This window comes from Staurois parvus, unplaced genomic scaffold (assembly GCF_062004578.1).
Source record: "Staurois parvus isolate SC_StPar_1 unplaced genomic scaffold, SC_StPar_1.0 ptg000135l, whole genome shotgun sequence".
NCBI lineage: Eukaryota > Metazoa > Chordata > Amphibia > Anura > Ranidae > Staurois > Staurois parvus.
The window spans coordinates 6617728-6630458 of record NW_028317931.1 but is presented as its reverse complement, the minus strand read 5'-3'; the positions used below and the strand labels follow the sequence as shown (position 1 = coordinate 6630458).

General features: G+C 41.5%; 1 protein-coding gene across 1 annotated transcript in view; it reads left to right on the top strand.

Annotated features, from left to right (window-relative positions):
- Nucleotides 1-12731, top strand: part of LOC149466020 (carotenoid-cleaving dioxygenase, mitochondrial-like) — a 32657-nt gene that overhangs the window by 10698 nt on the left and 9228 nt on the right. The window contains exons 6-8 of the mRNA XM_089673102.1: nucleotides 3349-3509; nucleotides 7571-7738; nucleotides 11932-12069. Of these exons, the coding sequence (XP_089529228.1) occupies nucleotides 3349-3509; nucleotides 7571-7738; nucleotides 11932-12069 (467 nt within the window). The remainder of the gene's footprint in view (nucleotides 1-3348; nucleotides 3510-7570; nucleotides 7739-11931; nucleotides 12070-12731) is intronic.

Below are 12731 nucleotides of genomic sequence, written 5' to 3'. Positions count from 1 at the left end.
CATTCCTCCACTTATTACCAGTGATGGGGCACTATTCCTCCTACTGACTACAGCCACTGTTTTTTGCCCTCACTGATGCTGGGGAATTTTCTACTCCCATGGGCCACTCCGGCCCCCTTTTAAGTTTTGAGGACAGTCAACTGGCCCTTTGTTTAGAACATTTGGAGACACCTGTTCTAAAATAATGGATTCATATTTTGCATAATACAACATTCAGGATTTGCAGTGTTACGTGCATATCTATTCATTATCTGTCATAATCCAGTGAATTTTGGTCTTGATTAGTCCTGCCTACCAAAAAGTAATTTTTTTGACTCTTCCTTTTTTTTTTTCTTCTTTAGTTTTGGCTGCTAGAAAAATGTGTTAGATTACTCTTTGGGACTTTCTTGGATCATTTCAAATCATTCTATTGTGAAAAAAGTAATAATGTAGTGCTACTGCTGTAGGAGGTGCTGAATAAGATGGGTCCTCTGTTCATTGCTTGACCTTCCCAAGGACCTCTGTCCCTCTGACACACTAGGTTGACTGTTAAAGCAAGTAAACACTGTAAAGCCCGGCAAATAAGCCTCATTACCCAATAATAGTATTGTACCCAAAAAAGGGCACCGAAACAGAGTAACCTTAATATATTGTTTATCAGTAAAGTTGATAACCAAGCAATTGTGGCAACACAGTTCAGCATAAAGGATGGCTAATCATGAGGGCTGGATATAAGTGGCATGAACCGTCCAGACCAGCAAGAACAGTAGCAATGCCATCCAGAATGTGACCGTTAGCCGTAGGGCGGTTTGTCTACCAATACAGGGGCTATACTGCCAGTGGGCACTAGTGATGGTGGTGCTAAGCCTAATCCTACTGGTTAAGCACAACTTACATTTAGACAATATAGACAAACCACAAAACAAAGAAAAAGGGAATACAAGAAAACCTATAGGTTGGATATTAGGGGCAGTCCTTAAAATTGTCTGCCGGCTTACATTGGGGCCTTTTAGATGAGTGTTGGTGCATTTATAATAGTCCTTCAATCTTGCAAGCAGTAAGGTGACAAGTGCAGCTCAGTTCAGTGCAAGATGAACTAGAAGTGGGCCAGATATTAAAAAATAATAATGTATTACTGTAGCAATGATTTGGTAGTGTTGTGGTATTGACTTAAGTTTGAGGTACCAGATTGCTATGTATGAATGTGGGTTGGGTGCTATGATTGTCCTGCTCTGAGGCTTATCCACTGCTAACATCACATAGTGAGATGGCTGCTGGCCTAACAACTCCCTGTTGTCGGTAGGCTCTTGCGATGGAAGGCATATGGTCTTTCTGGTGTGGCTGTAACTTTACCAGACCCCCTGTTCCTGCTGGTGAACACTCTGGTCTCTTGGTGGTAACACCACAAGGTGATTAGACTGACAGTGTTGCTGATCCCCAGTGATCTCCTCTCCACCTCAGGCTTTCCTAGGCTACCTGATCTAATCTTCTGGTGAAGCCATTCCTTGATTTGGATGTATGCTTTGGGTCGTTGTCATGCTATAAGATGAAGTTCCTCTTCATGTTCTGCTTTCTAGCAGAATCCTGAAGGTTTTGTGCCAATATTGACTGGCATTTGGAACTGTTCATAATTCCCTCTACCTTGACTAAGGCCCCAATTCAGCTGGCCATAAAGTTCAATTTTGGTTTCATCAGACCATAACACATTTTCCTACATGCTTTTGGGAGACTTCAGGTGTGTTTTTGCAAAATTTATCTGGGCTTGGATGTTCTTCATAAGAAAAGGCTTCAGTCTTGCCACTCTACCCCATAGCCCAGACATATGAAGAATACGGGAGATTGTTGTCACATGGACCACACAGCCAGTACTTGCTAGATATTCCTGCAGCTCCTTTAGGGCCAGTTCACTCTACCAAAATGTACTCTGGATGCATTCCAGATGCGTTTTTGCTTACAGTTCACACCACACGCAGTGCCAGTGCAGTGTTGATGCAGTCTGCCATGTTCCAGTCTGGTTCTGTGCAGAAAAATTACAGTGTTCTATTTTTTTTTTCTGCACTAGTGAGAACTAGGACCATTGGCATAGATTAAAAACTTTGTGCATGCATTTTTGATGCAGAAAAAAAGCACATGGAACTGCATCTAGTGTGAACTAGCCCTCATTGTTGCTGTAGGTCTCTTGGCAGCCTCCCAGACCAGTTTTCTTCTCGTCTTTTCATCAATTTTGGAGGGACGTCCAGTTCTTGGTAATGTCACTGTTCTGCCATATTTTCTCCACTTGATGACGGTCTTCACTGTGTTCCATGGTATATCTAATGGCTTGGAAATTCTTTTGTACCCTTCTCCTGACAACTTTTTAACAATGAGATCCCTCTGATGCTTTGGAAGCTCTCTGCGCACTATGGCTTTTGCTGTAAGATGCGACTAAGAAAATGTCAGGAAAGACCAACTAGAACAGCTGAACTTTATTTGGGGTTAATCAGAGGTACTTTAAATGATGGCTGGTGTGTACTAACTCCTATTTAACATTATTTTGAATGTGATTGCTTAATTCTGAACTCGGCTACATCTCCAGTTATCAGAGGGTGTGCACACTTATGCAACCACATTACTTTAGTTTTTATGTTTACTCCTCCCCCCCTCCTAAAAGATTTTTGTTTGTTGTTCAACTGAGTTGTTTAGATTATAGGTCACATTAAAGGTGGAAAAAGCTCTAAAAAATGTTTTATATATATTCAGATTTTTTTTTTACATATTTTTATGCATTCTAAAAATGTAGAATCCGTTTTTTATTTCAAATCGAGTTGTACAGTTTATAGGTCACATTAAAGGTGGAAAAAGTTCTGAAATTATTTATTTATCTTTGATGCAAAAAAAAAATTATATCAGACCTGACATTTTACGGGTGTGTAGACTTTTTTTATATCCACAGTAGATATCCAGCATGATATTTTTCCACATTGAGATTTGATGTGTTTTCAAAGAGTTCCTTTTTAAATTTTTTTTTTTTTTTTGTAAAATACTAGCTGCAAAAATTAGCCCTACATTAAAAAAAAAAAAAAAAAAAAAAAGTCTAGCAATATAAATCTTTCGAACCTGTTTACAGAGCAGCTAAATATTATTGCTGCTGAAATGTCAGCGCAGAAAGTTATAAACCAATATAAAGTGATGCACTGGTTGAAGACAGATAATGCACAAAATGCGACGACAGCGCATTGAAAGCGCATCAGCGCTCCGGTTTACTGATCTCAGTACTGTCAATTGAAGAGATAACCGTGTAATTCATCGTAGATTTCTAAGCATTAACTGTGTAAATAAATATATATTTTTTTGCTTCTGTTTTCCAATATTCTTTTGCTTCATTCCAAGGTATGACCAAAAACTACATCGTGTTTATAGAACAGCCAATAAAGATAAATATTCTAAGAATTATTACACGGAATATATTGGGTGTACCCATAATTGACTGTCTGAGCTGGGATCCAAGCTGTGACACCATTTTCCATGTGGCAGACAAAAGCACAGGAAAGGTAAGGCTGATTAACCTCCCTGGCGGTATGATTATTTCAGATTTTTGGTGCTGAAAGTGGTACCGTTATTTTGCATGGAAATTTGGGGTTTTATATTGTAGGCCTGTAATTCTTAGGAATAACTCACTGAAATCTGCCTGAACAAGAGTCTAGTAAACATCCCGGGTAGGATAAAACTTGAAACACAAAATCATAAATTATAATTTAATAAATAATCATAAATATAATACATTTTTAATTCAATATCAAACCCAAAACACTGAAATTTGAAATATAGCGCCAAGTTTGCACATCACTGAGCAAAGTCGCAGAATCGTTTTCAGTGTCTGAATTTCCCCACGAATCACTCAATTCTGCAAGTGGTTCTGATTTACTATCGCTAGCTGGTCTAAAACCGCTTTTGACCTAAAGGGACGCTTTTTGGACGCCATGAACGTTTCTCAGTTTCCAGGCAGAAAGAACAGTAAAAATGCAGGCAGGGCGCAGGAAAAAGCACTAGGGACAAAATGTATGTGAAATGGTTTGATACAGGAATGTTTTACGATGTGATTTTAGTGTCACTTTTTGTCATTTTTCAAATTTCCCATCGTTCTGTCCCGATGTCGCAGGGGACGGAAACCAGATGCCGGATTACATGTCCGGGGACACTGCCGGAGGGACATCGCAGGAGAAGGTAAGTGAGGGATCGGAGCAGCGCCGCATGGTATTCCCGAGTGTAGCTCGGGGTTACCGTTTGCGGTACTGAAATTTTACCCTGAGCTACACTCGGGAATACTGCCAGGGAGGTCAAAGTGGCTGTAAAGGCTGAAGGTGGTATGTGTTTGTGTTTTTTTTTTTTTTTTTTTTTTTTTTTTTTTAATATATACCTTGCATGATTCTCCCATCATTAATTCAAAATTATTTTTGTTTTTAAAAAAAATTTCCAAAATGCCCGATCACTCAAATTCGATGCTCACATGAAAATCAGCCGTTTCTGTGACCCACTAATGGTGCAAAATTCAAACGAAAATTCTTAAAAGCTTTTTGAAAGTGAAATCTTTTGGAATTCGACCCATGTATGGCCAGCTTAAAACTGGAGAATGCTAAATCTGGTCCAGAAGAGCATAATAGCCAATCCACTTTCAACTTCAGCTTGTTCAATTAAGATTTGACAAAACCTGGAAGCTGATTGGTTTCTATGCAGAGCTGCACCAGATTTTGCACTCTCCAGTTTAAGTAAATCAACCTTCTTTTTTTTTTTTTTTTTTTTTTTTGTCCTTATTGTCTACTGATGGTCTAACATTTTTAAGATTGAATATTATATTCCATGACGTGCTGAAAGGGCGTCCCTGTGAATTAGAATGGTTTGATTTTGTTTTTATAGAGACAAAATACTGAGAATTGTCTGATTTTCCAGATAAGCACCATCACTGCCTACTGTTAATGCTGAGATATTTGTAATAGTTCATTCCTATCTATTTATTAAGGCTAGCAGCCTAAGAATTTACTCCCTCAGTCAGTATTACTTGCTTTAAAGTTCCATACCTTGCCCTCCAGAAGATTTACCCCCTTTCCTGACCAGGCCATTTTTTCTCGATACGGCGCTGTTACTGTAACTGACTGCCAATTGCGCGGTCATGCAACGCTGCACCCAAATGAAATTTTTAATTTTTTTTTCTCAAATAGCTTTATTTTGGTGGTATTTGCTCACCTTTTGCAGTTTTTTACTTTCACTATAAACAAAAAAAGACCGACAATTTTGAATATATATATATATATATATATATATATATATATAAATTAATTTTCTACTATAAAACATCCAATAAAGGAAATTTAAAACAATTTCTTAAATTTAGACCAAAATGTATTCTGCTACATATTTTTGGTAAAAAAAATTCCCAATAATTGTATTAGTTTTCCCAAAAGTAATAGCGGTGATCATCGACTTATAGCGGGACTGTGATATTTTGGCGGACATTTTTACACTAACAGACTTTGTGGGAACCAGTGACACTAATACAGTTATCAGTGCTAAAAATATTCATTGGCTGGGAAGGAGTTAACCCTTTGATCACTGTAGATGTTAAGTGTGTGCCTAGCTATGTGCTTGGTGTACACTATTATTACATCGAGTTTATATAGCGCCAAAGGGTTTGCTCAGCGCTGTACAATAGGGGGGACAATACATGGCACAGTACAACAAAAACAGACAGCGTACGAGGGGTAAGAGGGCCCTACTCTTTCAAGCTTACAATCTAGGAGGGAGGGGGTAGTGGAACAATAGGAAGTGGCTGAGGGGGATGAAGTGGTGGGAGGAATGAGGGAGAATGGCCATTAGGTGAGGGTGGGGTAGGCTTCCCTGAAGAGATGGGTTTTGAGGGAGCGCCTGAATGTGGGGAGGGAAGGCGACAGTTGGATTGATTGGGGCAGTGAGTTCCAGAGGATAGGGGAGGACCTGGAGAAGTCCTGCAGTCTTGCATGGGAGGAGGAGACCAGGGAGCAGGATAGGAGGTCCTGTGAGGAGCGAAGGGTATGAGTAGGGTGGTACTTGGGGATCAGGTTGGTGAGGTAGTCAGGGGCAGTGTTATGAACGGCTTTGTAGGTCAGGATTAGAAGTTTAAATTTGATGCGTTGGGCAATCGGGAGCCAGTGGAGGGAGAGGCAGAGGGGGGTGGCAGAGGTGGAGCGGGTGGTGAGGTGGATGAGTCTGGCCGCTGAGTCCAGGATGGTCTGGAGTGGGGAGAGCCTGCACTTGGGTAGGCCAGTGAGAAGAGAGTTGCAGTAGTCCAGGCGTGAGATGAGGGAGTGTACTAGAAGTTTGGTGGTGTCTGGGGTGAGGAAGGCACGTATCTTGGCAATATTGCGGAGATGGAGCCTGCAGGTGTTTGTAAGTGATTTGACATGAGGGAGGAAGGAGAGGTTCGAGTCAAGAATGATGCCAAGGACTTTAGCTTGCGGGGCAGGAATGATAGTGGTGTTGGTGATGGATAGGATGGGGGGGGGGGCGCGGGAAGGGGGAAAGACTAGGAGTTTGGTTTTGGAGAGGTTAAGCTTGAGGAAATGGAGCGACATCCAGTCTGAGATGTCGTTTTAGGAGGTGAGTGATGCGGGCGGAGATAGTGGGGGTGAGGAGAGGGGTGGAGAGGTAAATTTGGGTGTCATCAGCATAGAGGTGATAATTGAAGCCATGGGAGTGTATGAGTGTGCCCAGGGAGGAGGTGTAGATGGAGAAGGGGTCCAAGGACAGAGCCTTGGGGGACCCCAACAGAGGGGGAGGTGGCACCATTGTAGGTGATGCTGAAGGAGCGTCGGGATAGGTAGGATGAGAACCAGGAGAGAGCGCTATCTCTGATGCCAAGGGAGAGTAGTTTATTAAGGAGGAGGGGGTGGTCGACTGTGTCGAAGGCCGCAGAGAGGTCCAGGAGAAGGACAGAGTAGTCGCCCTTGGCTTTGGCGTTAGGTGGTGTTTTTACTATGGGAAGTGATGGATCGTGTTCTCAGCTCTGCAAAGAGAAAATATTCATGACTTTCCCCTGTCACAACAGTGCTATGGGTTTGTAAACCTAGCCATAGCACTGTTCTTCCTCCCTGACCGATCTGCAGGTGCCAGGGCTTGCAGACCGTTTTGTGCTGCGACAGTTCACAGCTGTGCACGCCCCCCTTGTGTAGCAGAGATTTATATTCGCGATTTTGCACAAGAATGCCGCCCTGTAGCTGTAAAACTTCTACAGGGCAGAAGGCAAGTTGAGGAGGATTGATGCATTTGGGTTGGTTTACTAAATGCAAATAGGTTGCTCACTATGCCAGGAAACTTCCCCAGAACCCGGCGAAGATGGGGAAATTTCACTTTGCAAAGATTACCCAATCATGTGCAAGATTAAAAAAAGCAATATTTTGCTTGCATGTGATTGGATGATGGAAGTCAGTGTCACTTCAGTCATTAAACTGGGGAAAATTCCCTTTTTGAAGTGCATCTTCCCCTGTAAAGTGAGCAGTATATTTGCCTTTAGTAAATCCAACCCTATTGTTCCTGCACTTTACCATGGTACATGTTCTTCAGCATCTTTTCTCTGTTACAGCTTCATTCCGTGAAGTACCATACCAAAGCCGTCGTAATGTTTCATCAAATCAATGCCTATGAAGACCAGGACTGCATTGTACTTGATCTCTGCTGCCAAGATAACGGGGATGCAGTACATCTGTTTCAGCTGCAAAACCTGCGCAAGTCTGGGAAAGCTTTGGATGAGGTATTGTGTGTGGGTGTTTTTTTTTTTTTTTTTTTTTTTTTTTTTTTTATAAAATTTTTAAAGTGCTACTAAACCCCAGACCCTGCATTCCGTATACCTGGTCTCCCTGGACCCTGCATTCCCTATGCCTGGTCTCCACGGTAAACAGAACATGGAAATAAAATTATATTAGTAAATCTAAACTGTTTAATAGAAGTCACAAGTCTGCTCACTGCTGATGAGAAAAGGTATTTGTGTCCAGCACAGCACATGTTAAAGCTTATAGGTGGATGCAGAACCCCTGACCTGTGTCTGGACAGTGCTGATTGCATGTGATCAGTGCAGAGCCACTCTCCCAAGCAATTAAAAAAAAAAAAAAAAAAAAAAAAAAACCCCTCTAGCAATACACACTAAACTGAGCATGTGCAGAATGGCTGTGGTTCAGACTGTCTTATCAGGAGATAAGAAAGGGACACTGGAAGGGGAGGATCAGATAATGTGGAGGATTAACCCCTTACATTCCACAGTGAGTATCACAAGCATGCTTTACTTAATATACAGACTGATTGTACTTTTGTGGGTTTAGAAACACTTTAAAGATTGCATTTACCAGTTCATACTGTAATCCGGAATTGTTGAAACTACTGAAGATGTAGGGAGCAAGATCACATGAAGTTATTGTGAGTTTATGGCAGTAATCCTGAACCTCAAAGTTGAACTCTAGGCATTCTGTAAAATACACAAAGGAAAACATACTGTATATGGGAGATGTTTTGTCTGACAAATGAATTGTACCTCTTCTATGCGGCAAATTTGGAAAACTTCAGATGGGTCTGTACATGTTGTCTTGAAGAGGGGGGACCTTGCGGGTGCTGCAGGATTTCAGTCCATGGCGGCATATTGTGTTACCAGTGGTTGGTGTGGTGACTGTGGTCCCAACTACCTGGAGATCATTCACAAGCTCCTCCCGTGTAGTTCTGGACTGATATCTCACTTTTCTCATGATCATGCTTACCGTATGAGGCAAAATCTTGCATGGAGCTCCAGACCGAGAGCAATTGATGGAGTGATTATTTGCAAATGGAAGAAATACAAAATAACCAATAGTTGTCTCCTCCTCACCAAGCTTTGCTGATGGTCTTGTAGCCCATTCCAACCTTGTGTAGATCTACAGTCTTGTCCCTGATGTCTTTTGACAGCTCTTTGGTCTTCCCCATGGTGGTGCCTAAGAGATTCTGTGGACAGGTCTTTTACAGTATGCACCTGTTATTGTACACTGTTAGTTATTCTTAGGAGCACCTTCTTAAATTGACAGGACTAATCTGTGTACCACATGAGCACATAGCCAGTCTGTGGGAGCCAGAATTATTGTTGGTTGGTAGGGGATCAAATATGATTTTACTCACTGAACCGCAACTCAATTTATAACAATTGTATCATGTGTGTTTTTTTCTGGATTTTTGGTTGATAGTCTGTCTCATTTAAAATACACCTATGATAAACATTTATAGACCCTTCATTTATTTGTAAGTGAGCAAACATACAAAATCTGCAGGGGATCAAATCATTCTATTCCCCACTGTGTGTCCAGTAGTCCAGGGCATGATGGGAACCATAAAAAGCCCACACCTGTCACTGAGGAAAGTGAGTAAATGGGCACTCTGCAACAGTACTTTAAGACGAGCCATTTTTATACTCGGTAACTAAACCTCTTAAAGAAATTGATCTTCAACGTTCCCAACAGAAGCACTGAAATCTCCAATGTCTTCTATTAGAGCAGATTTTGGCAGGCTGCCAGACTTTGTAAACACGCAGCAGGTGTTTCTAAGCTGTTGGAAAGGACTGAAACTGGACTTCAAGGGCTCATTTACACTTGCTTCAAAATGTGGCATTGGACACTTTTTGTGTTTTTGTAGTGCTCTGAATGCCTGCCAGCCAAAGCCCCTGTCACTAAATAAAATGGTAAGCTTACAGTCCTGTTTACACTGTTTGCTTTGCTTCAAAATGATACCCTGTGTTGTGTTTTCTTGCTTCAAAGCATCTTCAAAGCCTCCATAGAAGTCTGACAATGCTCACTTACAGCACCTGTAGCTTTTGAGAAGGTTTTGTTGAACTTTAGCTTCGTTTTTTGTTTCTTAAGTATTGCAGGTATGAGATCCCAGGATACATTGGGAAACCAACAAGCAAACCGGAAAGACGTCACCAGCAGTCTCTCCTGGTTCATATGCAAATCTTATTCTGGGAGTGTCTGGTGCAGACGTCATGTCTGGTGTGGAGCAGCAGAAGGTGAACGGGGTCTGGACTGGAGCAACTAGCAGGCTGCACATGTGGTGTGCAACATGGGAACACTATAGCAGGCGATGAGCAGGGATCGGAGAGAGGACTGAGTGGTAGAAAATCAGCTGAGTTGGGGGACAAACTAGCAGATGTCGCACATGGTGTGCAGCATGGAAGCAATATAGTGGGAGCTGAGCGGGGACTGGAGAGAAGGATCGGTAAACCAGAGGATTATCAAAGCTGGGGGTTACTACTGAGCTGGGGATCTGCTGGACGGGGGTACTAATGAGCTGGGGATCTGCTGGACGGGGGTACTAATGAGCTGGGGATCTGCTGGACGGGGGTACTAATGAGCTGGGGATCTGCTGGACGGGGGTACTAATGAGCTGGGGATCTGCTGGACGGGGGTACTAATGAGCTGGGGATCTGCTGGACGGGGGTACTAATGAGCTGGGGATCTGCTGGACGGGGGTACTACTGAATTGGGGTTCTACTGGCCCCTTTAAAACAAATAAAAAAATATCTGCACACAAATGGAATTTGCCAAGTTTGATTAAAGCTTCATAAAAGCACTACTGACGCATTCTCAAAGCATCAAAAATACACAAAAGGCATGTTGACTCAGTAGGCGCTTTTTATGTGTGTTTAAAGTCGACGCAAGAGTAAATGAGCCCTAAAATCTTTGTTGTAACCTTTTGACAGTTGATTTATTCCTTGATGCAGCATGTGATGTCTGAGGAGTAAATCACCAGGACTAAGCACTATCCCTTGGGTCAGGTGGACTGTACTCGGCCTGTTAAGACTCAATCCAATTTGTAGAACTAATAAGGAAAGTTGCAAGTTCTGACTAATTCTACAGAGGAGCAAGTGGAAGACAAATTCCTACAGAAAACATTAACTTTTCTGAGTTTCTTTGCCTCATGTTGTTCATCTTGGCTCATTAAGAGCAAGAGGTGCAAACTGCAGCAAATTCCACCTTTTACCCAGGATGCAAAATGTAAGTTGTCACCTTTCAACACTTAAAGTGCTACTAAACCCAGGACCCTGCATTCGCTATATCTGGTCTCCCACAGTACACACAACATGGAAATGCAATTTTAATAAATAAAACCTGCTAAATACCTTTTTCTTATCAGCAGTATATAGCAGTCTTGTGACTTCTTCTATCAGTGTCCAGCTGAGCCCTGGTTAAATCTTGTAGGAGGAGTTTTCATTCTGCTCTGACTGTCCTATGAGTCTGCATAACCTTCTCTGTCTGGACAGTGCTAATTGGTCCTGTGCTGATCACAAGCACCTTCCCACAGAAAAACACTCTGCACATGCTCAGTTTAGTGTGTATTGCTAAAGTGAATACTAGACCTTCTCTGTACTGTCGTCAGATGAATTGGACAGTAGATCAGAGAAGACCGGATCAAACAGTATTTCTACACAATGCAGAGGATTAATCACTTAGGTTCCAAAATGAGTATAACAAGCGCGCTTTACTGCATATACAGACTGATTTTACTGTTGTGGTTTTAGTAACACTTTTTAACTGCTTCAGCACTATAGGATGTACCCATAAGTCCTCTAGATGAAGTGAGAAAACAGAGTTCATGGATGCAGTTGCAGCCATGAACCCAGTATAATGTTTTCAGCCAGCAATGCAGAACACTGTAAAAGCAATCAGTGCGGCTAAATAGCCACTGGATTGCTTTCACGTACGGACTGATTTTACTGTTGTGGGTTTAGTAACACTTTAAACCGTTTAGGGTATTTTACTGAATAAGTGGAATGTCTGTAAGATGGGACTTTTTCTTACACCATGCAGCCTGAACTTTCACAAGAACTAAAGTGCCTGAACTATGTGTTCTTGACAAATGCTGTGGATGCATCTTTTTTTTCTTTGCTTAGAATTGATTGTTTTTATAATCTAAAATGCATAATTTTTTTATCAGGTCTATAATTCAGTGGCCAAGTCCTACCCTCGCAGATTTGTTTTTCCTCTTAATATCGACTCTGACACACCACAAAGTATAGACCTAAATCCTCTAGAATATACAACTGCCACCGCTGTTAAGGAGGACCTTGAAAAGGTAAGGTACATGTGGACTTTGGAGGTCATGCATGTGAATAGTATGTTTATTTGTTGGCTATAATTCAGTAATAAAATAGCTGTTCACATCAGATGGCAAATCAATAAAATGCTGGCTTTTCTTTGGACGGACGGTCCAAATGGCAGAAGCTCACAACGTTCAGGAAATTACCTATTACTGGGTTGTTGTTGTTTTTTTTTTTTGTTTTTTTTTTAATATAGAGGTCCTGGATAATTATACCTTTTTGGATCAAGAACAAAGTGCCTTTTTTTTTTTTTTGTTTGTTTATGTAACTAACTTTATTTATATATTACAGGTATGTATAGTGTTGACAATTTATGCAACGTTTTACATACTATATGTAGCACACCCACTTAAGAGCCGCTGGTGAATGTAGTCCTATTTCCCCACTTGGATCACACACAGCCAGGCACACAGCATTTATTTCACACTTCCAATGGCTCCAAGGAACAGTCTAGGGGTCTCTTTTGGGTTTTTATTGGGAACGTTGAACTTGGCTAGGGGGAGTAAACATGGGATACCCCAATAAACTGCAGAACTAAAAAAATTAAAAAAAGCCCTAAGAACTGTTTAACTTTGTCTGTGGTGTACAGGAAGGAATGTCCCACAGGATCTCTAAGCCAATGGTCACAAGTACTCCT